General features: G+C 45.9%; 9 protein-coding genes across 9 annotated transcripts; 2 read left to right on the top strand and 7 right to left on the bottom strand.

The window, feature by feature from the left end:
- Positions 1-1,206: 1,206 nt before the first annotated feature.
- Positions 1,207-1,857, bottom strand: METBIDRAFT_92825 (uncharacterized protein). The gene has a single exon (XM_018859349.1). It carries the CDS (start codon positions 1,724-1,726, stop codon positions 1,388-1,390), a length of 339 nt encoding a protein of 112 aa, XP_018713282.1. The 5' UTR covers positions 1,727-1,857; the 3' UTR covers positions 1,207-1,387.
- A 2,505-nt stretch (positions 1,858-4,362) lies between these two features.
- SMD3 (mRNA splicing protein) lies at positions 4,363-4,653 on the top strand (the record flags this gene model as incomplete). The annotated part of the gene is made up of 1 exon (XM_018855279.1): positions 4,363-4,653. A coding segment is annotated over one exon (291 nt), but the record flags the coding sequence as incomplete, so codon positions are not given.
- Positions 4,654-4,838: 185 nt separating this feature from the next.
- Positions 4,839-6,383, bottom strand: GLR1 (glutathione-disulfide reductase; the record flags this gene model as incomplete). The annotated part of the gene is made up of 1 exon (XM_018856983.1): positions 4,839-6,383. The coding sequence occupies one exon, from the start codon at positions 6,381-6,383 to the stop codon at positions 4,839-4,841; it is 1,545 nt and encodes a 514-aa protein (XP_018713280.1).
- A 697-nt stretch (positions 6,384-7,080) lies between these two features.
- On the bottom strand, positions 7,081-8,391 carry METBIDRAFT_36718 (uncharacterized protein; the record flags this gene model as incomplete). Its single annotated transcript, XM_018856771.1, has 1 exon — positions 7,081-8,391. The coding sequence occupies one exon, from the start codon at positions 8,389-8,391 to the stop codon at positions 7,081-7,083; it is 1,311 nt and encodes a 436-aa protein (XP_018713279.1).
- A 1,101-nt stretch (positions 8,392-9,492) lies between these two features.
- On the top strand, positions 9,493-10,444 carry METBIDRAFT_29377 (40S ribosomal protein uS17). Its single transcript, XM_018855391.1, has 2 exons — positions 9,493-9,543; positions 9,823-10,444. Exons 1-2 carry the CDS (start codon positions 9,499-9,501, stop codon positions 10,243-10,245), a joined length of 468 nt encoding a protein of 155 aa, XP_018713278.1. The 5' UTR covers positions 9,493-9,498; the 3' UTR covers positions 10,246-10,444.
- Positions 10,445-10,574: 130 nt separating this feature from the next.
- METBIDRAFT_85189 (glutathione-disulfide reductase) lies at positions 10,575-11,223 on the bottom strand (the record flags this gene model as incomplete). Its single annotated transcript, XM_018859244.1, has 1 exon — positions 10,575-11,223. One exon carries the CDS (start codon positions 11,221-11,223, stop codon positions 10,588-10,590), a length of 636 nt encoding a protein of 211 aa, XP_018713277.1. The 3' UTR covers positions 10,575-10,587.
- A 4,266-nt stretch (positions 11,224-15,489) lies between these two features.
- MLS1 (malate synthase) lies at positions 15,490-17,898 on the bottom strand. The gene has a single exon (XM_018859347.1). The coding sequence runs from the start codon at positions 17,513-17,515 to the stop codon at positions 15,860-15,862; it is 1,656 nt and encodes a 551-aa protein (XP_018713276.1). The 5' UTR covers positions 17,516-17,898; the 3' UTR covers positions 15,490-15,859.
- Positions 17,899-18,654: 756 nt separating this feature from the next.
- MTS1 (Mts1p) lies at positions 18,655-20,022 on the bottom strand (the record flags this gene model as incomplete). Its single annotated transcript, XM_018856568.1, has 1 exon — positions 18,655-20,022. One exon carries the CDS (start codon positions 20,020-20,022, stop codon positions 18,655-18,657), a length of 1,368 nt encoding a protein of 455 aa, XP_018713275.1.
- Positions 20,023-26,600: 6,578 nt separating this feature from the next.
- On the bottom strand, positions 26,601-27,238 carry METBIDRAFT_29373 (uncharacterized protein). Its single transcript, XM_018855390.1, has one exon. It carries the CDS (start codon positions 26,963-26,965, stop codon positions 26,726-26,728), a length of 240 nt encoding a protein of 79 aa, XP_018713274.1. The 5' UTR covers positions 26,966-27,238; the 3' UTR covers positions 26,601-26,725.
- Between the last annotated feature and the right edge of the window lie 519 nt (positions 27,239-27,757).

Here is a 27,757-nt window from a genome sequence, read left to right as displayed (position 1 = left end):
AAGAGTATGAACTGCTTATACTCGAAGAGTATGAACTGCTTATACTTAAGAGTATGAACTGCTTATACTGAAGAGTATGAACTGCTTATACTTAAGAGTATGAACTGCTTATACTTGAGAGTATGAACTGCTTATACTGAAGAGTATGAACTGCTTATACTTAAGAGTATTAACTGCTTATACTCAAGAGTTCATCCTGTGCCAGCCCATTCTCTCCTAAGAAAGATGCTGCAACACATACTAATGCAGCTTAGCTTGATTGAGCGAGCAAATGCCATGTCAGCCGCACCGATCATTGATTCACTTCGATATTGACTTCCTTATGATTACCTAATCCCTAATTACCTATTACCTATTACCTCGTCATTGAGTTCTCATTCGACAGTGTATCTTCAATTTGAAAAAGGTATTAGCATATATCACTTATAAGCCTGCTATAGTAAATTATTTGGGCCCCTCTTTATTTTTTTTTCTGAAAATATCATTATTTCGAAGGGTGTTACTGGAGTTATACAAGACCCCCTCCATAACGAGAAACTAGAAAGAAAAAAATAAATAGACCGCAACATCGGCTCAGTGACATGGCGCGAGCACGATTTCATGAAATCTCCCAAAGAAATATGACCTCAGAAAGATTCGGCCCATAACCAATGCCAGCCACTTGAATAAAACTAACCAAATGTCATCAGCCCATAGGTTATGTCTTTCTGAGGGCCCGTGGCCATAGCTCATTTGACAAAACGGCAAGACGTACTGTTGTCTTTGCCTCCTGGATGTAAGCAAATACACCCTGCGAACGACTTGAACAAACTAATTAAGGTCTATTAAATCCTCAAAGGAAGTATTCAAAGGAGCTAGCATCTCCCTTGCGTGCATTAGAGCTTGAAAGCCGATTTTGCCTCCAGAAGTGCGCAATCTTACGCTCATTGTAGAGGTGGGCTGGCTTCTGATCGCAATAGCAGCTTCCCAAACCCAAATTGCATTCCAGTCGTGATTCACGAGCTTCCTTATCATGAAAGGAGACATAGGGGCCCTGATTGAATATATGAAAGACGGTGTGATCCTTTTACCCTGACCGTTTATGTTCGTGTGATTACTCCCAAACTTTTCTCCAGCGTTTCGTCGCCTTCACTTCGGGGAAAATCACAAGGTATGCATGCCATTAATGTTTATTATAGTATTGATAAGTGATGAATGTTATTTCGTTTCTTTTACTTCCTATTTTTTCGACGTTTCCGAACCCTTCTTGAAGGAAAAGCTAGCGGCCAGCAGGTTTCTAAATAAGGCCGGGATGGATGGGCTCGGGGCTCCCGATTGCGGCCAGTGCCGATCTCGGCCCGCACCGCCAGGCCGCATGGCATACAAGAGCAGACTGGGAAGTGGAGGGTCAGGATATGAATATAAGGATGCAGCGACGGGTGGATAAAGAGAAGGTTATGATTGGATGGCGATGGGAGGTGTCGATATAAACCGAGGAGCTGGAGGAAGCTGAAGCGGGGACATGGAGATATAGTTGGAGGAGGACAGAGGAAGGGGCGATATATTGAATGATGAGAATGGGGATATGAGAGTGAGGACAGGGGAAGGTGGCGATGTAGTTGATATGAATGGGGTATAAGAGAATAAGGGTAGAGGAAAGTGACATATAAAACAACGAGGATATATGAAAATGGGAAAAGCAGAAAATCATGCTAAAAAATGATGATTGAAAAAAACAAAAAATCATGATAGAAGAGAATGAGTATAAGAGTGAGAGGATAGAGGAAGATGGCGATGTAATTGAAAATATTGGGGATAAACGAAAATGGAGTATAAGAGAATAAGGACAACCAATGAGAAAATGATGATAGATTTAAAAAAGGAAGAAGATAAAGATCAAGCAAATAAAGATCGAAGACTGGAAGGTGAAGAATAGGGGGATATAAACCAAAGCATCGAATATCATGATGATAGAGTAATATAGGAGAAAGTGTATAACAGAATGATGATCAAACATGACAGAATGATAAAAGAGAATGATGATTGAGTTTAATGGAAGATAGAAGAAAATGAAGATCAAATATTTGCCGATGTAGGGACAGCAGGACAAGTGGGTGGGAGGAGACTGATGTGAGGATATAGTAAAACGGAGATATAATGGATACAATAAATGAGAGTATAGTAGAAATAATGAAATGGAGATATAATGGATATAATAAACAAGAGTTTAATTGTTATAAAATGAGAGTATTATAGTTCTAAAATGAGAGTATGATAGTTAAAAATAAGAGTACAATGGTTAAAATGACAATATAATGGTATTTAAATGGGAGTATAAGGGATATAGTGAATGTGAGTATAATAGATACAAGAAAGGGAGGAAATAATAAAATGAGAATATGATAGAATAAAGATAAAAGAAAAAGACCAGCAGCAGAAGCAGAACTTTCGGCCCGCTAGCGGGCCCAAGTGGCCAGACTCTCGTATTGCCGTTTCACAGCCCCGCCAGCCATTTGGCTCGAATCGAGGAAATGTTCACGGCGTAATTAAAAGTGTAGTTTGGCGGCACTCTCGGAAGCATCAAAAAGCAAGAAGCTTTATGGCCAGCATCACCCATAAACTACTAGCCCTATAAACTTTCGTCTCCACAGCCAATAAGCACATTCCATGGAGCTGCCGATCCCAATTCTCACGAATGCCCAGACCGGCTTGTCTTGGCAAATCTGCGACAAAACCATAGACGCCCATACCTAAAAGAGATACTGCTTGCGGAAACTATAGATCAGAGATGGGGAGCCCAACGACGTGTTGTGCATACCTAACGGTGAGTTGGGGCGAAAAAACTGGAAATGACCAGATTTACAGTGGTGGGCAACGTGACAGAATCAAGAATATCTTAGAAACACAAACAGTCTGGGGCCACTAGCCGACCAGAATTCTTTTGGAATACCTTTTTCCATCATAGCAAAGTCACAACCTTCGAGAGACCTCATTCAATAGCACCTGTGGGTAAACATAAATAATAGCTTTGAATGAAGTAATACCTTTTTACTAAAAAACAGCTTTAATACATTTGGCACAAGTCAAGCCCTTGACAGAAATGACACCCTTGACAGAAAATTTTGCGCTGGGGCGGGGACCAGCCCTTGTACAATCACTCAAATCTTCCATATGCCTTTTATTTTCATCCATTCATATAATACCACTATCAATCTACGTCGCCTGGTTTAAAATACATACATACATATGAATCCCTTGCAAAATAAATGCGGGCGTCGTCTTCAGACCACCCAATACAGGCTTTCTTTTAGCTATTCGGTGCTAAAATGGTCTCGCCCACTAAATATCCAGTTGTAGTCTCAGTCGTGGACAAAGGATTTGTGCTTACAACGTGACATTGCCATTCGAGCTAATGTTCGAGTCCTTTCGAAAAGCATCCAAATTCTGTTTATATGGTTCTTTGAGAACACAAAACGGCACACTTGGAAATATTTAGACACGCCGCAAAAAACTTACATCACCTGTGAAGGCTACTGCGCCAGTATGTTTTGTTGCCCAAATGCACCCCACGAAGTCGCTAGCATATATTTTACGGTTCTTGACATTGCAATCACGCCCCGGGAATACAGTCTCGAACTACAAGAAGCATTTCTGAAGATTTAAATCATAGAGCCTGTATCAGAAAACAACAAGGCGAATTAAGATCATGTAATATAGGTATGGCTCGAGATGTCTTGCCAATAATCCTGGTAATCGCAAAGCTCGTAGCTACAGTACACTTGTTGTGAAGATTGCTCCATGAATTCCATATCTGCTATACTATCGTGATAAGCCTAGCTTCGAAAAACAGCTCAATCAAGTGGATTTAACAACTGCTTTTGATCTCCAGTCTGCTATTCAGCTCGGGCCAGTATTATAAGGGTTTATATGCTTGACGCTGGCGGCGGTTTGGGGGTGGTCGAGGCTACCCGCAAAATTGCAAACATCTCATGAGATTTTACTTGGACACCCAGCCGAAAACAGAGGCTCTGTACGTTTTCAAAATTGGAGATTTCCGAAATACGACTGCAAAATTCTAGTCGCACCCAATAACTCGCGCACTTGGATGGGCCTCAAATGGTAACGATTGTCAAAAACAAATCCAAACAAAAACAAAAAGGCCAAGTCAAAAAAAAGAGCCAGACTCACTCCCAAGTGGTTCTTTCCTATTGCACGGATTATGAGGCCACTATTTCAAGGCCAATTTTTCCACGCATGTGCCCCAACCGCCAAACACCACACCCGTACACCACACATCACCAAGACATCACCAGCCATCACCAAGGGCACATCACTATCACCAGAACAGCTTGTTTCGAATCTGCTCCTTATTTCTCGATGTCCGCCGGTATCCCCGTCCGCCTACTAAATGAAGCACAGGGTCACGTGATCTCGCTTGAGCTCACCACGGGCGACACGTATCGAGGCAAGCTTGTCGAAAACGAAGATAACATGAACCTTTCGTTGACAGACGTCACGAGGACCAAGGGCCTCACGGGTGAAACCTCCTATATGAACCAAGTCTTTGTGCGGGGCTCCATGATCCGTTTTGTGAGCGTGCCAGATATATTGAGAAATGCCCCGATGTTTCTAATGAGCCCCGGAGATAAGCCCCGGCCTCCGGTGAGAGGGCCTCCACCCAAAAGACAAAGATTTTGATTAACTGCAATCGCCCAAACGAAGAAGGGAGGGAGAAGCGAGAAACGGGGCTTCGGGGCCCTGTTGTTTTTGATAGAGTCACGTTGATCGATTCGAGTCTATCAGTGGGAAATACATAGCCAGATATATAGCTAATCCGCAACGAGCACCAATTTGTCCCCTTATCTCATCGTCACAAGCTCCTCAGCAGAGGTTGGGTGGATGGCAACGCAGTTGTCAAAGTCCTTTTTAGTAGCGCCCATCTTCACAGCAACGCCAAATCCTTGCAAGATTTCTGCCGAAGAGTCTCCCACGATGTGCATGCCCACGACCTTCTCCTCTGGCCCTGCGCAAATGACTCTGTAAGCAGTTGGAGCCTTCTCCTCATCCGAGTCCAACATGGCGTAGTACATACCGGTGAACTTGCTGTTGTAAATCTTGATGTTGTCTTCGCCGTACTTCTCGATGGCTTGCTTGCTGGTAATACCGATCGAGCCAGCCTCTGGGTGCGAAAACACAACCGATGGGATGTTGGTGTAGTCCAAGTGGTCCTTGGCGAAAATCTCCTGGCCGGAGAACAATCTGTTGGCCAATTTACGTCCAGCGGCAATGGCCACAGGCGTCAATTCATGGTTTCCAACCACATCCCCCAAAGAGTAGACCTTGCTGTTGGCAGTCTGCTGGAACTGATCGGCAACAATGTGGCCTGACTTCTCGTTCGTCTCGACGCCAACCTTTTCCAAGCCAATGTCGAGCAACGCCTTTCTGCCGACAGTCCAAAGCAACTCATCCACCTCCAACACGTCGCCATTGCCCAAGTAAACCTTCTTCTTGTCACCGCTCTTCTCGACCCTGACAACACTTCCGGAGTTTTTGATGATCTTGACACCCAATTTGTTGACGTAGTGGTCGGTGACAGTGGTCTGAATGATGTCATCAAACGCTCTCAAAACAGTGTCACCACGGGCAACCAAACTGACGTCGGTTCCAAGACTTTGGAACACTCCAGCAAGCTCAACGCCAATGTAACCAACACCAACAATGGCCACAGACTTAGGCTGTTCCTTCAACGCAAAAAATCCGTCGGAGGTGATACCCAACTCGGCGCCCTCGATAGATGGGGGAACAACAGCGTATCCACCGGTCGCAATGAGAACCTTGTCTGCAGAGAAAATGAGCTTGTCGTTCTTTTGGAAAGATTTTGACAAGAAAGGTACTTCTTGGTCCGCACTGAGAGTGACCTCCACGTCTCCATTTTCGTTGGCGAACGCTCCACGTCCGAAGATGTACTCGACACCCTCTTTTTTCAAGTTCCTCTCGTAGATGCCGTTCAATCTGCTGACGTACGCATCTCTCTTCTCCTTCAACAGTCCCCACTTGAAGTCACCATGCTTGATATGGTGTCCGTCATCGGAGAGTCCGTACGCTTTCAAGTGCTCTTTTTTGTGAGCAAGGTCTGCAGCATACCACATGACTTTCTTTGGAACACATCCGACATTGACACACGTGCCTCCAAGCTTGTTGAATTTGCTCTCCACAAGAAGAACCTTGGCACCATACAGCGCAGCACGACGGGCGGAGGCGACTCCTCCGGAGCCTCCGCCAATCACGAGGTAGTCGTAGTGTTTTGCAATTTGCTCTTGAACTGGGGCCATTGTTAAATGTCTGATGATGGATTTGAGTCGGATTATCGGCTCTTTAAGTAATTGCTTGGAAGGCGCAAACATTGGTGGGGTATCTTTGCCCCCCGTTGGGCAAGGCAATATCGCACAATATAGATACTGCACACAGTGTAGAGCTCTAGTGCTTATTATTCGCGCTGCTGACTTATTATAGGGTTTGTGCCTGCAGGTGACCAAAGCTCTTTGAAGGACCACTATACGTGGCTGAGTTTTGAGTCCGTTCTGCTTGATTCCATCTGACTGATCATTAAGTCCACTTTTCATTGAAAAAAGCCTTATTATTTGTTCCACGTCCTTCTCAAACACATCACTTCTATTTTTCAGAGATATGGGTCTTTGTTATTTCAACGATAATAGACAATGCTCGAATGTGGCAGGATAATGTCCCTAGGATCTCCCAAAGCCTGCACGTACTCGCCAGGCGCAGCTTGGATTTATAGTACCTTATCGTCATTCGATGCAGACAAATTGACTAGATTGGGGCACATGCAGTAATGTGATGGGCTTTGGTCTTTCCATGATACGGGCTTCAAATGGGGATCGCGGGACGTCAAGTTGACTAAATCGAGCGGCAAAAACATGTCCATTCTAGAAGTCTCGTACCGTTCAGCTTTCACTAGTTGTGGACTTTCGATCAACATCACAGGAGCCTATCTGCCCCAAAATTTTGTGAGCGCTTCCATCAGTAGACAGGCATGCCAACTTTGGTTTTCTATAACGGACGCTTCTATCAATCCATATCTTAGTAAGCAGGCATGTCAACATGATCATCGAAAGCGTCTCTCACCCGCCGCTTCAAGAGGCCCATGGTGTACGCAATCACCTCCGGATGCTGGTCAGGCTCGCATTCAGACGCTTCTTCACTGTCACAATGACCAGATTGTTTCTCGTAAGAAGATGTTAGCCAAGAATTTGTCAAGTCGAGTAAGTCCAGAGTGTCCATGGGCTGATCAAAGACTTTGTTCTGAGCGTCCGGCCCGTTGCCCGGCTTCGAAACCAAGGCCAGCAAATGCTCCTTCGCCGTTTTCAATTCCTCTTCAAAAGCCTTGTCCTCAGCCAAAAGCCCCAATATCTCCTCTTTGTCCTCGTGAAACGCCTTTTGGGCATTGAATGCATTGTCAGATGCGGAATACGACGTATTATTAGTAGTGCATTCTTGATTGATGTTGTTGGAGTATCCGAAGAGCTTGTGAAGAAATTCTTTTTTGTGGAAGACCTGAACTTTGCGCTTACCTAGCAAAGTATGGTTTGCAGTGAAGGCCCGCTCCTGCGTAACACTTTGATGCTGGCGGTATAGCCACAATTCTTTTTTCTCCGTATCTTCCAATTCGTAGTAGCTTGGCGGCGACGCACAGTTCTGGAGCTTGCGGTAGTTCTTAAGTATGACTTTGAGCTCGCCTTTGGTGTATTGGGGGATAGATTCCAAGAGGACCGACGCGCTTGGCGCCTCATCCGTGTCACAGCCTTCCACGCTGGCACGGGCGTCCTCATTCAAGCTGTTTCCGTCACCCTCGTCGAGAACATCTGTTGTGTCGTTTGGCGACGAGGAGGATGAGCCGTTTTCGAAAATGATCTCCGCACTGATCTTCTCGGCAGATTTCCATGCGCGCACCTGTGAGTCCTTCACTAGAGGAGGGATGTTGACGTCGCCAGTCTCGGAGTTGGTGTGGCAGTCGACAAACGCAGAGTAGTCGTATTTCGCCATCGTGGCAGGCTTGCGTAACACAAACGGGCGCGGGTTGGTCTGGGCTCTCCGCAGTTGCTGTAGGTTCAAGAGCTTTTTGGAAGCCGTGGCCGTGGACGACACGCCCGCGAAACACACGTCGGGTGCCTTGGCACGCGAAAGCCTAGCCATCGACGGCCTGGCCTGGGCGTTCATCTGCTGCTGCACCCTGCGAATGTTGTTGCTGGGCGTGCTCAATAGCGATGTCGATGACGACACGGTTCTCTGGCTGACATTGGGCATGCTGTTATAAGACGCTTCATTGAGCGTATGCGATGGGACGCGGAGCCGCGGGATGTGGAGCTTTACGATGTTTTTCTCGTCGGCCATGTGTAGCAAGATCCCACCAAATCGAGTGCTTGATAACTGGGGTTGATTTGGAGAAGCCGCGCAAAACAGAGACGGCCATCACGGCCGGGGCTGATTGCGATAGGGCGCGGTATGGGGGAGGGCACACTGTGCAGGATGGAACCAGGTCTTCTTTTGCAACCACAGCGGACATCCCCCAAGGGCGCTTTGAGAAGCACTGGGGAACGTGTCGTGAAACCACACGGATACCTCTTTTTTTGTGAGCAGTAAACGCAAAAATGCAGCCGTTTTCGGGGAGCTTCTTCCTTTTTTCTTTTTTTTGCTGTTGAAAGGAGTCATTATGTAACTGAGCCCATGGAACCAGCCAGCCGCTGTCCTAACGTGCTAGCAAACTCCGTGTTCGATGTGTCCGATTGACTTTTTTTGTATATGCCCGGGAAACTTGCAACATATCCAGAGAGTAGAACAGAACAAGACATGGCCAAAAGCTCCAAAACAAGGACAAAAATCGTACCGAAGCGAAGCCAAAACATACCAAAACCAAGCCGAAAAAACCAAAACCAAGCTAAGACATATCACAACCAAGTCAAAACACACACCAAAACAAAAGCAAAAACACACCAAAACAAAAGCAAAACACACCAAAACAAAAGCAAAAACACACTAAAACGAAACAAAAAACACCAAAAACCGCTTATGGCTTTGTTCTGACGACGGCGGCTATCTCACGGGTGTGGTGCTGCAAAAACAGATAGAGGTGTCCAGCCACGGGACCACTAGGGGGCGCTGCGGATCACGTGACCCTGACATCCAGCCACGGCTCGCAGACCACTGCATGTGAAAGTGGGCGAGGCGCCTGTGCCATTCTGCCTGCTTATTCGGTACTTAGCAGCCCTCAAATTCCCGCTCATTATATGCCACGCGCGGCGCGGGCTGGCCTGAGTTGGGCGTGGGTGGGGCGCGCGGTGCTCGGAACAGGCACAGAGGGCTCGAGCCCTAGATGCCTGCACACAACCGGCGAGCTGTCTGTGCATCGCACGCTTGAAAATTTCTCCCGCGAGGTACTCACTATCAGAGAAAAAATCTTACATTCTCACAAGTTAGGTACTAGACGCAACACTCGACAAGATGGCTACTGAATTGACCGTTCAATCTGAGAGAGCTTTCCAAAAGGTATGTTCGCTCCCGTCCACACAAACCTAGTTGCACACCATGCCATATCCACGCTACCGCCTCTTCTCTGTTGTCAGGGGTGTTATGTGACACCCGAAACCCGAGATTCGAGATGTCATAATACCTGCCGGGTTTCGGAAGAAATCTCTGCAGTAGCACACAGACATGTACCATAAAGCCTAGAGATATGACGGATCAACACATCTAACAGGTGCCGTTAAGCATGGGCACTTGCAACCACGTCACGCATCGGCAGACAGTAGATACTAACTAACACAGCAACCACACATCTTCACCAACCCTAAGACCAAGGCCAACAAGAAGGCCAAGAGATGGGTGAAGGACATTGGTTTGGGCTTCAAGACCCCAAAGGAGGCTATTGAGGGCTCTTACATTGACAAGAAGTGCCCATGGGTCGGTGACATCTCCATCAGAGGTAAGATCATGACCGGTACTGTTGTTTCCACCAAAATGCACAGAACTATCATCATCAGAAGAGACTACCTCCACTTTGTCCCTAAATACAACAGATACGAGAAGAGACACAAGAACGTTGCCGCTCACGTCTCCCCAGCCTTCCGTATCCAAGAGGGTGATGTTGTCGTTGTTGGTCAATGTAGACCTTTGTCCAAGACCGTTAGATTCAACGTGTTGAAGGTCTCCGTCTCTGCTGCCAAGTCCAAGCAATTCACCAAGTTCTAAAGTACATAATTTTGATTGAAAGACTACATTTGTGTATTTAATGTTACAATAGCAAAGTACTTGTTTGGGAATGTAGGATCCGTTGACCGGATGCCGGAAAGCTGAAACCCAGCGCAGCGTAGTTTTCGACCTGGAGCGTTTGAGGGTTCCGTCCTGCCTCACAAGACTGGCTAGCCTAGGGAGCTCGGCAGAATGGCAAACCACATCGCAAGCTTGTTGCAGCCAGCGTTCTAGCTTCTTGCTACAAGATTGTTCATAGTATATTCGAACACCTTGTTCGTTCATTTTCAGATATCATACAAAAGCAAAGGGAGGGCGGAGAGTTCCCGCGTGTAGTTTTTCCTACGAGTTCGACGGCACCTCGAGGCGCAGCACGGAGATGGCCTTGCCGCCCCACAATTTCAACATCTCGACCAACTTACCCTCCTTGTGGAGCTTGGTGAACTCGGACGCACCGCCCTTGCTGAGCGTCAGCTCTGTGCCGATGATCACGTTGGGCACGGTGTTGCGTTCCGAGACATGCCCCACATACTCCTGGAGCTCGCGGCCGTGTTTGTGTTTATCCAACTCGACGATCTGGGGCGCCGGTGTGATGCTGTAGTTCTCCAGAAGAAGCTTCTTGAGCTGCTTCAGATACGGGCAGTAGGTTTTAGAGAAGATCGTCATCGGCGCCAACGCGCGGATCTGCAAGAATTCCTTGGAGGGGTCATAGTCCAAGGGCTCCACGTCCCCAGAGTCGGTGTTTTCGCCTGCTCCTCCACCGGTCTCCTCCTTGATTTTCTCCCGTGAGATCTCCTGGTTGATGGCGTTGTCCACCACCTCGTTGTTTTGCGAGTCGAGCAAGCTCTTGGCTGCCGGCACCGTGCCCGCAGGCGCGGAAGCCCAGTCGTACGCGCCTCGCCCACGAATGAGGATCACAAACACCAAGAGGAGCGCCAACGCCAGCGCCAACACTTTAGATTTCTTGCCGTTGGCCATTATTATATGCTTTTTTCACGAAGGTCCAAACTTTTCTTGTTGGGAGGTGTCTTGGTTTTGTTGTTTTTCGTTTTGGCCAAAATAAATGCCAGAAACAGGAGAACGGAAAAGACCAGGGGGCCTGGGTCAGGGCCCGTCTTCCAGAATCGCACTGAACAGCGCGTAAAGAACGGGCGGCGAAAACTCGCATCTTTTGGTCCACGCCTGCATATTAACAACGGCGGCAAACTAAGGGAGGATACACACGGCGGAAGTCACGTGGACTGCCCGCCGCCTGAGAGACATGCGGCTAGACTTTCAATCGTTCTGTCTGCAGGAAACACCTGACGTTATAAAAAATTACCTCCTCCAGAAACGGGTCCTGGCTTGCGACCTACTGAAGGGTAGAGTAGGGGAGTAGTTTGTGGTACAAGACGCGCGCTGGAGGCCAAAGCTTATATCGACGCGCGGACCCGTATCACGTGACCAGATCCTTTCCTACTATGTGCAGTGCCACTTTACAAGATTCTATTACCGGGTTGGAGCCAAAAGCATGAATGACAGATATCTTCGGGATTTGTTTAGCATTTTTTACAAATCAACAGTGCTGCAGATATCATAATACATCGCAGGGTTTGGTGCAAAAAGAATAAACAGTTTGGCTTTCTGTGCACTCTGTGAGAGCAAACCTAGGGAACGTGGCAATTTAGTTTTCATACTCTTTTCGTAGACATGATTTCACAGCATTTTAGTCAATATATTTGCCTGAACATCTAATGGTTTGTGTAAGAATGATAAAATCAAGGTAACGGCTCGAAAGTTCTGGGTGCACTTGATTATAGGGCATCTAGTGTTCAGAATACAGAAGTAATAGACACGACATCGATTGACAATATATCCCAAACGATGATCCCTCCCCTCAAAAATAGATAGCAACTTATTGTCTATCTAGTGAGTTCATGTTTTAGGAGTTATAAGTATATACTGTCGCTGTTCCTATTCGAATGCAGGCTTCAGCCTCCTGCGCAGCTTTCACATTTTTGCACCCCACTATTTTCTTATATCTATCATGATTGCCGCCTAAGGTAACCGTCACTGTTTTTGTCTAGCTAGTGGATGATTGTGCTTCTTGTCTTACTATTGGTATCTATTAAGCTAAACTACCAAACAACTCTAGTATTTTACTACGCCTCTGTCTTCATAGAATATACTACCTAAGTAAATATTCAGATGGCCTTTTTAAATCAAAACATCCGAAGCCTGTGATTCATGCTCACCGCAGGGCTTTTACAAAAGGCTAGTTAGAAGCCCAGAAAAGTGTGGAGTCTTTACTCGCTTTGAAAGAGATACACCTTTCATTCTCAGCTCCATCAGAATTCAGAGAGTAACTTGAAAATCGGGAGCTAATTGCTTGATGCCACATTTCCGAATATTTAAGTGACTACGAATGTTGAAATTGTGCTTAGTACCGCGTGTTTCGATAAGATCAGGCTTCACTTCACACACGGAAACTGACCCTCTGTGAGACACAGAGAGAAATTATATGTGCTAAAGAAGTAAAACTCCAAACTCCGAGTAGTTTGAAAATGTTGGTTTAGAGTCACAGTATTTCCTACAAAAATCAATGAACTTGGATGTATTGGAAAACAAAGATTGTTTAACTTCAGGCCTTCGTGCTATCCCACTGTTCTTATTGATCTCCTTCTCAAAAGGATGGTTTTCATTTATCTAAGCAGTCGAAATTAAGTCTGCTGCCATCATGCTTAATGTGAGCTTGATTCGCTCAACCATTACATATCAACTCAAAAAAAGGGAAACAGGCGGAAAATCTTCCAATGTTAGGAATTTATCTAAAATTTGCTACTGATAAAACGTTAGTTCAATTTACCGGCTAGTGTGCATAGGTTTGCATGATCTATTTAAAATGTCTCTACCGAGTGGCTAGCTTAGAAAATGGCAATTGGCCAGGGCCCGCCAGTTACTAAACTTCAGAGTATACGACTTTTGGAAATCGGTGGTTAAACTGCTACTGTGCTGAAGATTTACAGGATTATCTTTCGACGAACATCTATTTGTCGGGTTTTTCATGCGTTTCGCTTCATGCGGGGACCAACGTACATAATAGGTTTTTATGAAAGCTATTCTAGTACACAGAGAGCCCAAATCTCAGAAATTCGTATTGTAAGCCGGAAGAGCTCTGGTCAAAGAGCCGAGAAGCCTTTTTTTTTAAATTTAAAGGGGCATTGTTCTATACCACAACCACTAATATCACCAGCATAAAGTGCCACAGCTAATATTTCTACTGTCAATACCTAAAGACTAGTGTTGCATCAAGAAGATTTTTCAGCTAAAAGAGAATCTGCTTTCATGTCGGTACATAACCCATAAATCCGCTTCTTTAGAAAGAAGACGAACATTGTTTCTGCATAGCGGTCTCATTTTACTTGTGGAAATGAGGTAGTAATTACCAAGACACGATTTGAAGGTGTGTTGACCAGCTGAGCTCGATCAAAATTATTGTCAACTAAGGCCTGATACCTTCCAGAGAGTCTCGCATTCATTGCAGATTTCCACTTCTGGTCTGAATCTCTGTGAAGGAGTCTAGCCCTAGAAACCGCTCCTTCAGATCGTCTCTCATGTTCATGTCATTGACATTGATACGTTTTCTTTTGGGAAAAGTGGCCGATTATACTTGCTGAGATTTTCCATTTGTTTCACAGATCGTGACTTCTTCTTGTCGTGTGGTGTCTGACACTTCATTCTTTTTCCATTATTCGTCAGTCATCGCTCATTTTTACGAGTTCCATTCGCGATTGTCGGCCACATATAATACAGCCCGAGGCTAGAATTTTACAGGATCAATCTTTATGCCTGTCGCTCTAGCGACGTATGATTGAGTTCTGCCCTTCAAGATCTCATATCCCTAGCATTTGGAAATCTGCTATCACAAGATACTTCTATCTCTTCAATAATGCATTTTGCAGGTGTAGAGCTGGCCATGTTGGTATCAAAAAAAGGGTCAGGAGGGACCCGAGTATGAGATCTTTCATCAGTCATTTGTGGCGGTGTAGTCGATCCTGGATCACTGGAAGCTCTCATCATTCTTCTTCTTTGCGTGTGTTTTTGCCGTTCTGTGATGTAGTCATAGCAGCTCCACATTTAAATTGGCCATGACGACTATCAATGGCGTGACAGAAAATACATACCATGAGGCTTCTAATCATAGAGACCAGTCTTCGCCTCATTTTTATTCTGAAGTATAGGTGAGCACACAACTTTTTGTTTCCGAAATAGACAGGGTACTTCTAAGAAAAGCCATAACTCACTCCCCTTCTTAAAAATCTAACCCATGTACTATAAATATGCCCTGACTATGTCATCACGCCTGCTTCGTATTGGCGATCTGCGTGCGCAATAACACACCTTAATTTACACTCTTTTAGGTCTTTCGAGAAAGTCAAGGGGAAAGCGAAAAATAATTTATTTCCCCAAGATAATCTCATAGATTAGACACAAATATGGAACCAATGGCAAATGGCGCCTGGCCTTCAACCAGTCCTCGCTTGGATTTCTCACTCGCACCGGCATTCTACATCCCAAACAGAAATTCTTTGCCCCGTACTTTCTTTGTCCCATACCCTAGATTTCCTCAAAAAACAGCCCTGTGGTATTGCCCCAGCTACTATCTTGCTTGATTCCACCACATCTTCTTGTGAAGTCGTGTCTTCGTTGTGTGTTCTCTGCCCCATACATATTTCTACTTGTCCCAATCTGAATCCACAAGGCCCAAACACAGCTTCTGAGGTCATCACAGTTCTAATCCTATATTTCGTTTATCTTTCAATACTATTGGAGATCTCCGACCACGTGTTCAGTCAAGATCAGCTCCAGGACTCATCTGGTCAATCGGGTGCTTGAATCCCAACTGTCCATATACTTAATAGACCACCCATCAGATATCCAAAATGGCACGCAAATCGTTCGGCGCCTCGTGTGAGCGCTTTATTGCCGAGCTCCCAGATTGGGGCACACCCAATGCGCTCAACCCGGCATTCATGCTATATGCCCTTGCCAGCTATTTAATAGGCACCTTCATTTTTGTGGTGTTGTACTATGCCATGTACTGGATGTTGGTGGCGCTTGAAGGGATCCGCCCAGTTTGAGCACTATTCCATGGCTATAAAGGGCTGGGCTGGATGATTGACGGGCTCACGTGATTTGTGGGCAGGTTCCAGATCATGGGCTTTGGCGGGTCCTATCTGAATTCGGTACCGTGAGGCGCACATGTAGGTCAGGTATTTTGCACCCAAGAATCTGAAAGATGAGGCCAGTAGACCCGAGTGGATTCAGGTTTATGTGAAGAGACGAGAAAGAAAACAAAAAAAGAAAACAAAAAACAAACGGCCTTTGGAAATCACAATGCTGTCTGGATCTCTTTTGCGCTATCAAACGACTCCCAAGCTGAGGCGACAAAATTAGACTGGGCGCTCAGTTTGAGACCGCATACCCCAGAGTCCAGCTCACCTTTTGCCTGACCGGCGAAAACCAAGAAAATGTCGCTAGTATGTACTTGCAATCAAGTCCAGGGGACTGACACAGGGCACTATGAAATGAGTCGTGCTTGGATGATATATTTTTCTATGGTGATTCTATTCTCTTACAACTTCTCTGCGCCCACTGGTCTGCCGATGGTGACGATCTCATCGTAGATCAAAGTAGTGACAAAGTCAGAGTATTTCTCGCCCAAGGCTTCGGGCTTAAAGTACTCCAAAGCTGGCTTGAACTTGTTTCCTGGGCTACCTGCCTTGACCAATTTCTCGTATTCCTCTTGCAAAAGTCTAGCCACGTAAGCCTTATCAATGAGCTTGCCCTCGTCAGTCTTGGCACCGTGAGTGACCCACTGCCAGAGCTGAGTTCTAGAGACTTCGGCGGTGGCCGCGTCCTCCATCAAGTAGTTGATAGGCACACATCCAATGTTTCTCAACCAAGCCTCGATGTACGACAAGCCGATAATACAGTTGGCTCTGATTCCTTGCTCGGTGATCTTGGCACCTGGAACATATGGGCTCAACAAGTCTCTAGCAGTGATTGGCTTGTAAGGGACTCTGGGAGGCACGTTGATTTGGTTTGGTCCCTTCATGTGCTTGTTAAAGACTTCCAACACGATTGGCACCAACGCAGGATGGGCGACCCAGCACGAGTCGCAACCTGCGAGCACCTCTCTCAACTTGTCCTTGGCCACGTTTTCCATGGCGGCCTTGTTTCTGGCGTCATCGTTCTTGATAGGAATCTGAGCAGCCATTCCACCCAAAGCGTGAACCTGTCTCTTGTGGCACGTGTGCACCAAAAGTTTGACGTACGAGGCCATGAAAGGGGCAGTCATGGTCACCTGGGATCTGTCAGGCAAGATGAACTCTTTGGAGTTTCTCAAAGACTTAATGTAGGAGAAGATGTAGTCCCATCTGCCGCAGTTCAAGCCACCAATGTGCTGTCTCAATTGATAGATGATCTCGTCCATCTGGAATGCAGCAGGCAAGGTCTCAATCAAAACAGAGCCTCTGATGGTACCTCTGGGGATCCCGGTGTAGTCCTGCGCATGGCAGAACACGTCGTTCCACAACTTGGCCTCCAAGTGGTGCTCCATCTTGGGCAAGTAGAAGTATGGTCCGAAGCCCTGGGCCAAGGTCTCCTTGGCGTTGTTGAAGAAGTAGATGGCAAAGTCGAAGATTCCACCGGAGACAGGCTCGCCATCAACCAAGACGTGCTTCTCGTCCAAGTGCCAGCCTCTGGGTCTGACAATCAATGTAGGGATGTGTCTGCCTGGGTCCAAGTTCAATTTGTACTCCTTGCCGCCGGTGGAGTACGTCAAGTTTCTGCGCACTCCGTCGTACAAGTTGACCTGGCCATCAACCAAGTTGTTCCATGCGGGAGTCAACGAGTCCTCGAAGTCCGCCATGTAAGTGGCAACCCCGGAGTTCAACGCGTTGATCACCATTTTCCTGTCAGTGGGGCCTGTGATCTCGACTCTTCTGTCTTGCAAGCCCCGAGCCAAAGGAGGCCCGGTCCAAGTGGGGTCCTCTCTGATGTGCTTGGTTTCAGGCAAGAAGTCGGGCAACACACCGGCGTCACGCAATTTCTGCTGCTCTTTTCTGTTCTCGAGCAATTGCAATCTGCGGGCCTGGAAGTTTCTGTGCAAAGTGGCAACCAAGGCAAGCGCTTCAGCAGTGAAAATATGCTTGGCGTTTTCTGGGATGGGGCCCAAGATTTGGACGCCCTTAGTCTTCAGAGCAGTGGTTGGGAAAGGGGAAGACATTTTGGATTCGTGGGGAAGAATAAATCTGTTTAATAAATAGCGGCAGAAGAATGTCTCTGAGTGCGTGTCAGATCTGTTTTCTGGTTTGATTTGTCTTTTTTTCTGGCGACTTGAGTTATATTCGGATGAGCGGAACTAAGGGGCAAGAAAAGTATGGTTTTTCTGGAATTTCAAGGGGGGGACCCGGGGCTTTTATATGTGTGGGGCAGATGCAGCGGCCTTACCCCAGATTTGCATCCAGCGGAAGTATGCTCCGGTCCGAGTCAGGATACCAGGGTCGTGCGCAGGACAATGTGCTGCGGGTGTCCGGGGATTAGGATTTAAGTATGAGGATGTACGGGTGTGATGGTACTATTCCCGAGGGCCTCCGCGCGTTATCAGGCGTGAGGAGGCGCCGGCAGCCGGCGCCGATTTCTCGGCCCACCGGAGTACTGCCTATTGCGGGCGTGCGGGCTGGCGGCGTTTTCCGAAACGCGCGAGATAAGCACGGCCAGGCGACCATGCATGAACACTCGAATGATTCGGTCTGTTTGTGTCTTTCTTTTCATGTTCTTTTATTTTATAAGTAATTGAGAAGAGTTGAGAAAAAGCTAGGGATAGATATTCGGTGCCGATGGACTGACACATTTTCGACGGTTGTGAATTGATCATGTGATGGATTCTATCCATAATGTGGGGAAGTCCGCTCTGCAGATATGTAAGCCGGAGCAATGTCCGAGATCCGATCTTTTTGGCCTGCGAAAAGTGGGATACTAAGGCGAGTAACATTTGACCATCAAGTTGAAAAGCTCTGGGGGCTATGTGTATTCTAGAATGGGCCTCCGAATTAGTCAGACTAGAGCTTTCTACAACAAAACCTTAATTGCCGAGCTCATGAGGGCTTGGGGGTATATTCTGTGGGGGATCCCGGGAGTGCATATAACGGTTAATCGGATCAGGCTCAAGAAGTGCCCCCACTACGGGAGCCGGCCGGCGACACGAATGGCCTTTGTTCACCTTTGCAAGAGGAATGTGATGTTGTGCCGGCGCGAACGCCAAACACACCTCATTTCTTGTTCTATATGGTTTTGCATGCAGCATGTTTTGAGAGTGGTGAGCTCAAACTAGAAGCGGTGCTATATAGTGTCCGATTGCCCAGCTTACTCCTTGGCCCACTTGATGCCGTCCTTGGAGGGCGTGGTGATGCCAGCCATGGTGGGCACGTAGTTGATTCTCTGGTACGAGTTGATGTTCTTTCTCAAGACAAATTGGTAGCACGTGGCGCCCGACTGTCTGGAGGTGATTGTGGAGGAGGCCAAGAAGTACTCCCAGATTCTGAACCACTTGACGCCGTACTTGTTGATGGCCTTGTCCTTGTTGCCCATCCAGTTTCTGTACCATCTCCACAAGGTGGCGGAGTAGGAGACGCCGATGTTGTCGATGGTGACGATCTCGAAGCCCGCGCTCTCCAACGCAGAAATGACAAACGCCAATGGCGTGGAGGCGTCCGCACCGGGGAAGATGTACTTGTTCATGAACAAGCCCCAGATCAAGTCCTCGTACTGCCACGACTTCCTCAAGCCGGCGTACTGCAAGAAGAACACGCCGTCGTCCTCCAAGGCCTCGTAGACCTGCTCCAAGAACGCGCCGAATCTGCGGATGCCCACGTGCTCGGCCATCTCGAGACAGGTGATCTTGTCGTACTTGCCCGAGGGCTTCTCGGACCGGGGCGTGTCTCTGTAGTCGCAGCAGACGATTCTGGACTGGCCGTCCTCGACGCCGTACTTCTTCATGAGCTCGGTGCCCCACTTGGTCTGGTTCCGGCCCAAGGTGACACCGGTGACCTTGGCGCCAAACTGCGAGGAGGAAAAGGTGGCCCAGGTGCCCCAGCCGCAGCCCAAGTCCAAGACGTGGTCGCCCTTGGCCAACTGGATCTTCAGCGCCACGACGTTCAACTTGTTGTCCTGCAACTGCTCCAAGGACTCCTCCTTGGAGATGTCGCTGATGCAGCCGGACGTGTAGATCATGCGGGGGCCCAAGAACCACGTGTAAAAGTCGTCTCCGCGGTCGTAGTGGTCGCGCACCTGCTCCTCGTCCTGCGACTTGGAGTGCATGATGACCTCGGGGATCATGCCGAACAAGAAGAAGCGGAAGAGCGACAACGTGAAGCGGAACGTGGCCCAGTCGTGTCTGTACTCCAACACGTCCAAGCAGTCGCCGCGGAACGACACCTTGTTGTCGAAGTACAACTCGTGGAACGTCTCCATGGGGATCTTGGTGCCCTGGCCGTTGTTGCTGGTCTCGTATTTAGCCTTCAACTCGGGCGTGTGGAACTCCAAGTAGTGCGCCACGGGCTTGCCGGGCAACCGGACCTTCTCGTTGAGCCGTGGCGAGAATGACGACAAGAGTGTCCAGTACGCCATCATGATGGGCAACGCCAACACCACGGCAAAAAAGAGCCAGGTCTTGAAGCCCAAGCCGAGTTTGCGCGTGACGAAAAGGGGAATCAACACCAAGAATCCCGCCATGGCTGCATTCAGGAAATGCTTGCTGCCGGGGCCGTCGGCGGGTAATGGCGCGTTGGCAATTGTGGGCGAGTCCGTGGTCAAAATGCCGCATTCGGCCGACGCCTTGGCGGGCGCCGGCGCGGCGGGTGTTTTGATGAACTCTACGTTGTCCAACATTTTGTGGCGATTTTCTTGGGGGAGAAAGTCGAAAAAAATGAGACTCGTGAGGCGGTTAAAAGAAGAGTGGTTGGAAGGAATTCGCGGTGCGTTGTCGAAAAAGCGACGCGGCGGGCGGGCGCGGGCCTATGTGCAGGACACAAACATATACGTGGTCCATGCGCCCTTGGGAGCATGTGGAATGTTGCATCACTTGGTGGAAGAGTTGGGACATTGTGGAGTGGCATGTCGCGAGAGATGGTGATTTATTCTTCTGGGCTCGGGGCGGGAAAACGAGACGGGATGCATATGATCCAAGTTATTGATTTCGATAGTTGTATTGAAATATTATGTTGTATTGGATTATTATGTTGTATTGGATTATTATATTGTATTGAATTGGTATGTTGTAGTATGGTGATACCCCGAGCGTTTGGATATTGGCCCTGAAAAGTTGAGTTTTATCACTTGTGAAGATTTGAGGATTTGAAGATTTGAAGATTTGAAGATTTGAAGATTTTGATTTGATGACTTGATGATTTTTTACAACCTATTCAATTGTGTGATTGTGTGATTTTTGATGTTTTGATGTTTGATCATCTGGTTATTCTGTGATTTGTTACTTGATTGTATGATTGTGTGACCATTTGATGTTCTGATATTTGATTAATGGATCATTCATTATTTGATCACTTGATTGTGTGATCATTTGATTATTCGTCATTTGATTATTTGTTATTTGATTACATGTTATTTAATTACCTGATTGTCCAATTATTATATTGCCTGATTACTTGATGATTTGATGGAATTATTATCTGCTTCTACTCTTTGATGGTGTGATTTGATTTCCTGCTTGCCTGTCTGAAACATTTCATTAACTATTTATCTGCCTCTGGTTTGTTGGGGCGCTTTCGAGGTCTTTCGTTTGTTTTCTTTGTTTTCAAAGGAGCAAATAGGATGGATCGCCTGCAGCGACCAACTACGCAAGGCTCATGAAAACGCGCACGCACTTTCTAATAATAATGATAATAATAATAATAATAATAATAATAGAGTAGCCCTTTTTTCACTCGAAAAGCCTGAGTGATTTTGAGCTTTGCATGATCATTCTTGAATACCAAGTGCATTCCTGCGAGCGTCAGCCCCTAAGCCATCTCTTTTGTGTGTTTGGTACTCGACGATTCAGGGTTTTAGTGGATACATATTTTGTGCACCGCCATCTGAACTTCATGTGAGACAAGATGTTTGACGGATTGAATTTCAATTGAAGATCTGCTGTCCTTCAGGAACATTTTACCGCAGTTTAGATAGGTCATAGACACAGTAAGTTGACCATGATTTCTTCTCTTCATAAAGAGTAGGGATATGTTGATCTAGTCTTACGCGACTCTGCAATAGCCTCTGAAACTTACTTCATGATATTTTACAAAACAAAGGGGCTTAAGAACACAAAAAAGATTGCAGCACCACAATTTCGCATATGGTCTCCCACTACACTACTCAGTGTGGCCCTATGCAGCTTAACTAACGTTGATCGGACGGGAAACAGTGCTTCCTGCATGGTATGGCCGCAACCGACATTTCGAATTGAGGGAAAGTGAATAATTGTTAATCTGAAACTATTGTGGTTTTGTCAGATGCTAAATACAGAAAGTTGCATCACCTTTTATTGTGCAATATTTGTTGACCTCAATTCTAGCACCTTGTAAAGGGGGGGAGATGCTATCTGCTTTACGTGCCATGAGGACTGTCCAGGCCGTGACTAACGGAAGGGGACGGGCCGAGCTAAGACACTTGGTACGTAGCTGGGAGCTGTTTAAAGTTTTTTATATATATTCGTTATATAGTTTTGCCCCTTTAAGCAGATGAATCTACCAAAAAAAAAAAATGCTTTATACTTGGAGAAGGTACGTAGCCGTGAGCTGTTCAGAGGTCTTTATATATATTATTTATATAGTTTTGCCCCTTTAATCAGATAAATCTACCAAAAAAATATCTTTTGACAATCTCAAAAACCTTAATTGGTGTGTTAAAGTCTTTCGCAGGGTTTTTTTTGCTTAGGGACCTTTGAAAATTTGAGAAACCTTGATTGGATTTTTAAGGTCTTTCACAGGGTTTATTTGCTAAGGAAGCAGGAGGCAAAGACAAATGTACATCTTGCGGGTCACGAGCCCTCGGGAAAAAATATTATATGGGATCATGACATTTAGTTTATTTTTTTTTGAGTGATTGATATTGGTCATGGGCAGAAGACATCCTCTGGGATTTTTCGTGAATTGGTGCTCGCGCCTTTTCACCAGATCCAATTTGCAATCTACTATAGGTTTGTTTTATAGTATTCGTTAGTGGAGGAGTCTTTCATCCCTTCAGTGACCCAATTTAGTATGATGTTACTTAAAAAAAAAACAAACAGTCAGCCAACACCAACAAGGTTTCATACAAGACTCGTCAAGATTGTTTTGGCACTTTTGAATTGATGGTTCGAGTAATTTGGCACACTACCGCTCACTCTCTTCGAATGCGTCCGATCAAAGACTGCAACCTCTGCTTTAAAAAAAACCATCCATTCTATAAGTGCCCTTCAATGTGCAAATGCAATCAAAAACCCATTCACCTCGAGGATAAATGTGCCCGCTGGAGAGTTCAAACAAACAACTAAGGTAAATTTGATCTCGGACTTCAATGGACGGTGTCTGCGAGAAAGGTATAATCTTGAGGGAGTCTCAGGAGGGTCGCTATAGCTAGAGTGGGAACGTTTGCTGGGCAGGTATTTGGGGTCATCGAATGCCCTGATAGTATTCTTTGTAGGTTCATGAGGCACTTTGTCTTCTCGAAGATGCGTTTGGCTTGGGTAGCTTTGGAATTGGCATTTGGTCCGCTGTGATGGGCTTTTGTTTAGTAGCAGAGGAAGTTATAGTCTGAGTCATCGGTTGTGTTCGGATTTTTCTGTCTCTGAGGAGGAAATACCCTTATGTCTGATGCGTTTCTGGAAACCTTGCGATATGCGTGGTGTACCTTATGATGTGAATAGATTTGGTACACATAAAGTTAATGAACCGAACGTTTGCAATAATGACGCATGCGATCGCCATGTATACAAAGTTGCTAATCTCATCGAGATGTTTGATGTAATACTCCCCCAAGCTGGTTATTTCCATGGTAAATTTTTCTTCGGTTCTGGAAGTCCCTTGACAGTGGAGATAATTCTCTCCATCTCGTTTATGAATCATCTGTCAATGGAAACTCAGAAACACGCAAAAAACACACAGTAAACCCCACAATAAACTTCTACAAAAAATTCTACAGAAAACATTGAATCAAAAAATACCCAAAAAAAGAATGATGAAAATAAAACCGAAAAAAATCAAAAAAAATAAAACACCGGTGAAAGTGATTAGTATTGATCATTCGAGGATAATTGCTTCACAATCATAGTTGAGTCTGTCCTGGCTGGCCCCTTTGTACGAGGTCCTTTCCAGCTTCTGTGGATTAGTTAAACCCTGTATGGGTTCAGTCGTATAGATCTCGTGTATATTAGCTCAGGTTCTAGTTTGAGAAGGGCCCCGTGTCATTGTGCATCCGTAACTTGCCGTTGCATTTGGGATACGGATATTGCCATTTTCTTGTGGCTGCTTTGGTGATAATAAATTTTATTTAGAAAAGCAGCCTCGTATCAAGAGTCTAACGTCCATGCCATTTTTGGCTGGCTAGTTGGAATGGAAATGAGATATAACTAGCCGTCAGAACAACGAAGAAAGGAAGGATAATGAAATCGGCTGAACTGGGCCACTTGCCTCAAACTTGTGTTCTGGGAAACAACGTACTTTGAAAATAAACCCAAATTCAATGCTCCACAATTTGCATTCTCGGTTCAGTGAACATATCCCAGTGCAAGTCAGGTGGTGAGTCTTGAAGGCTTCTGGATGTTTTGTATGTAGAAGTGACGGTATTTCGGCCACCAAAGTCACCATGGGTTATAGAAGATTTCAAGGGGTTCGACCAAGTAGTCATGTCTATTTATAGGCAACGAACGGGTTGGTGTAAGTGTAAGTGGTGAACTGAATGGAGGAAGTTTCAGGCAACAATCTGAATAGCCAGTACCATCTGCACTATCAATTCAACTGGTGGGACCATGCTGGTTTGAGCGTTCAATTGAGTTTATTTTAATAGCAAGTGCTTTGCAAATTTGGTTGTCTTTCAGAGTCTTGTTATGCCCACGACATTGTTAAATCTTGTAAATCGTGATGGCAGGTAGTTTGAAACTCCTAGTATCCTGTTTCGCATTGTGGCTGCTACCCAATACATTATCTCTATAGCATGGTTATGTTGGGTACTGTTGAAGGGTGTTTCAATATTTCTGGTGCCTTGTAATGTAATGTTGCATGACCTCTGTCATCTCCTCATGTCCAGTGCATTGTTATGTCTAGTGTTTTGTTATGTATAGTGGGCTATCCAATAAACAGCATCTGTATAGGCTCGATATTTCTAGTGTAGGGCTATACAGTGTTTTGATATTTCCGGGGTCTTTTAATGTAATACTATATTATCTCTAGCATCTGTTTTGTTGATATTTTGTGCAACCAGCAGGGAACTCAAAAGCCATACAGACCCTGTATTTGAGTTTTTCGAAGCTTTTTCTGCCTCGAGTTCCAAACAACGCTTCTCAAGAGAAAGTGACTGATATGATAAAACACAGGAACCACAATATACATACTAAAGCACAGACTGCAGCTTGTCAATTTACTCGATCAACTTCCTGCTTGACTTTTGATTTAAGGGCCAGCATCAGCAAAACATATTTAACTGAGGCTTAGACAATGAGATCCCGCCAACCCAATGCATAAAGGGTTAGCCATGTGATACATGGTAGAGCTACTTGGGGGTCCAGTCACAACGCAAAGCTTCAAGGTGGTTTTGACCAACGGGATAAGAGGATGCCGCATGATATATGCTTTGATCTCATGACACGATACATCCATGATAGGCGGTACATGAACGCGACCCACGACATATCCATGGCATCCACGACATATCCATGGCATCCACGACATATCCATGGCATCCACGACATATCCATGACATCCACGACATATCCATGACATCCATGATATATCCTTGACATCCATGATATATTCAGGACATCCATGATTTACACAGAACTTATCCATGACATATCCATCATAAGCCAAACACCCCTGCATACCTCATACTTTGTATAAACAGCCCATACAGCTTGACATCAAATGGACATAAAGCATCCCAGGTTCTTCATCTAATTTGCAGCAATGTACTGAGCTATACTCGGCCGTGCATCGTCATCGCTTACCCCTCTTTCTTCCGCATAAACAGAGGCCAGGTTAATTATTGATGCATCCAGTAGCTCCAAAACTTCCGCAACAATGCAGAACCAGGCATGTTGCACCAGCCCAATATATATGGTGGGCAGCCTGGGAACTGTACACACGCCCCACGAGGCCTATACTCTGGTAAAGTCCGAAATCCCCAACACCAATTATCCAAGCAAGTCCCAGCGTTTTGAAAAAGCAAGAGACCTCAAAACGCGTGGAGTCCCAAAGCGCGTGGGTAGAACTCGTGGAGTATAGAACTTGTGGATTCAACTGCAGAACTCGTGGAATCTCAGAACGCGGGGAAATCCAAAACTCGTGGCATCCAAAACTCGTGGAATCCAAAACTCGTGGAATCCCGAAACTCATGGACTCTCAAAACACGGGGAATTCCAAAACGCACGGAATCCCAAAACTCGTGGAACCTTAAGAGGCACGCAATATCAAAACCCGTGAAATCCCGAAACTCGTGGAGTCCTAAGACACGTGAGATTCAAAACACATGGAGTCTTAAAACTAGTAAAATCCAAACTCTTGGAAACCCAGAAATCGTGGAATACCAGTCATAGAACTCGTGGAGTCCCAAAACGTGAGCAATCCCAAAGCGCATGGAATATTGTAACACGTGAAGTCCCGAAACTCGTGGGATCCCAAAAATCGTGGAATCTGTACACACTTAGAATCTCAAAACTCATGAAGTCCCAAATACGTAGAATCCCAAATAAGTTGAATCTAAATACGTGGAGTCCCAAATACGTGGAATCTGAATACGTGGAGTCCCAAATACGTGGAATCTGAATTACGTGAAATCCAAAATCTGTGGTACCCAAAATACGTGGAATCCAAAATATGTGGTACCCAAAACTCGTGAAAACTATAATACGTCGAGTCCAAAATACGTCGAGTCTCAAATACGTGGTGTCCAAAACTCGTGGATTCCAAAATACGTGGAGTCCCAAATACGCGGAGTCCCAAATACGCGGAGTCCCAAAACGTGGAATCCCAAAACGTGGAATCCAAATACGTGGAATCTAAATACGTGGAGTCCAGAATCCGGGGAATCTAAAACTCGTGGAATCTAATTTCCGTGGAGTCCAAAATACGTGGAGTCCAAAAACGTGGAATCTAAATACGTGGAGTCCAAAATCCCTGGAATCTAAAACTCGTGGAATCTAATTTCCGTGGAGTCCAAAATACGTGGAGTCCCAAAACGTGTAGAATCACAGAACTCGTGGGATCCTAAATGCAAGGAATCCCAAAATACCCACAATTATAACACCCACAATTATAACACCCACAATTATAACACCCACAATCCAAACACCTACAATCCAAACACCTACAATCCAAACACCTACAATCCAAACACCTACAATCCAAACACCTACAATCCAAACACCTACAATCCAAAACCCGCATACCAAAACCCGCATACCAAAACCCACAATCAAAACGCGCATACCAAACTGACAGAATACGCGGATACTGAGGGAACTTCACGGAGTGCATCCATGACGTCACGTGGCGAAACGTCGTCACACCCTCTCACGATGATTTCACCCAAAGCCCGCCGTATCCCCAAGTGCCTGCAATCATCGCTAGCAGCCCCGAGTATTATACATTGAAGCACATTAAGCACACTGAAGACTGAAGCACTGAAGACTGAAGCACTGAAGACTGAAGCACACTGAATAATCTATGCCAACCTTTCAGTATCAGATTTCTCAATTCAAGTATGTACGGTACTTCGGATCCTTAGGATACTACTATTCTCTAAAAACCCTTAAGGAAGAAAGGAAAGGGAAAAAACTTTCCCTGTACGGAAGTTTTTTCCTCTTGCCACGTGAGGGATGCCTACATGGCGGATACCACGTGACACTCCCCGGAATGATGTAATTAGGGGCTTCACTATTCATCATTCGTCTCAGTTGATCTCGCCATGACTTTTTTAGGGCTTGGATATCGCGATCACTCTGATCGCATACCTCTTGTCGAACCCCAAATATGGGTGGTGTCTCCCGAAAGGCACGTACAGTAATGGTTTAGTGAACGTGTCGGCGATGTTATCTTCGGTCCCGACCGTCTTCACTGTGATGTCTCCTTTTTGTACTCTATCTTGGACATGTTTCTCCTTTATGTCCACCGTCTTGCTGTTGCTGGGGTTGCTTCCTGTTCCATTGACGGACAAAACAACGCCCCTGTTGTCTTCGAGTATGGTGGGCACCTCTATTGTATCTAGGCTCAAGTCCTTG

This window comes from Metschnikowia bicuspidata, assembly GCF_001664035.1.
Source record: "Metschnikowia bicuspidata var. bicuspidata NRRL YB-4993 chromosome Unknown METBIscaffold_1, whole genome shotgun sequence".
In the NCBI taxonomy this organism is placed as follows: Eukaryota; Fungi; Ascomycota; class Pichiomycetes; order Serinales; family Metschnikowiaceae; genus Metschnikowia; species Metschnikowia bicuspidata.
This window is presented reverse-complemented; position numbering and strand designations above follow the sequence as displayed.

What these genes read in the sequence shown, in the direction of transcription:
- MLS1 (XM_018859347.1), bottom strand. Translation starts at nt 17,515, where the DNA reads ATGTCTTCCCCTTTCCCAACCACTGCTCTGAAGACTAAGGGCGTCCAA.
- METBIDRAFT_92825 (XM_018859349.1), bottom strand. Translation starts at nt 1,726, where the DNA reads ATGATTTTTTGTTTTTTTCAATCATCATTTTTTAGCATGATTTTCTGC.
- METBIDRAFT_29373 (XM_018855390.1), bottom strand. Translation starts at nt 26,965, where the DNA reads ATGCGCGTTTTGATTGTGGGTTTTGGTATGCGGGTTTTGGTATGCGGG.
- METBIDRAFT_29377 (XM_018855391.1), top strand. Translation starts at nt 9,499, where the DNA reads ATGGCTACTGAATTGACCGTTCAATCTGAGAGAGCTTTCCAAAAG. An exon ending in CTGAGAGAGCTTTCCAAAAG is followed by an intron (nt 9,544 to 9,822) that starts GTATGTTCGCTC and finishes TAACTAACACAG; the next exon opens with CAACCACACATCTTCACCAA.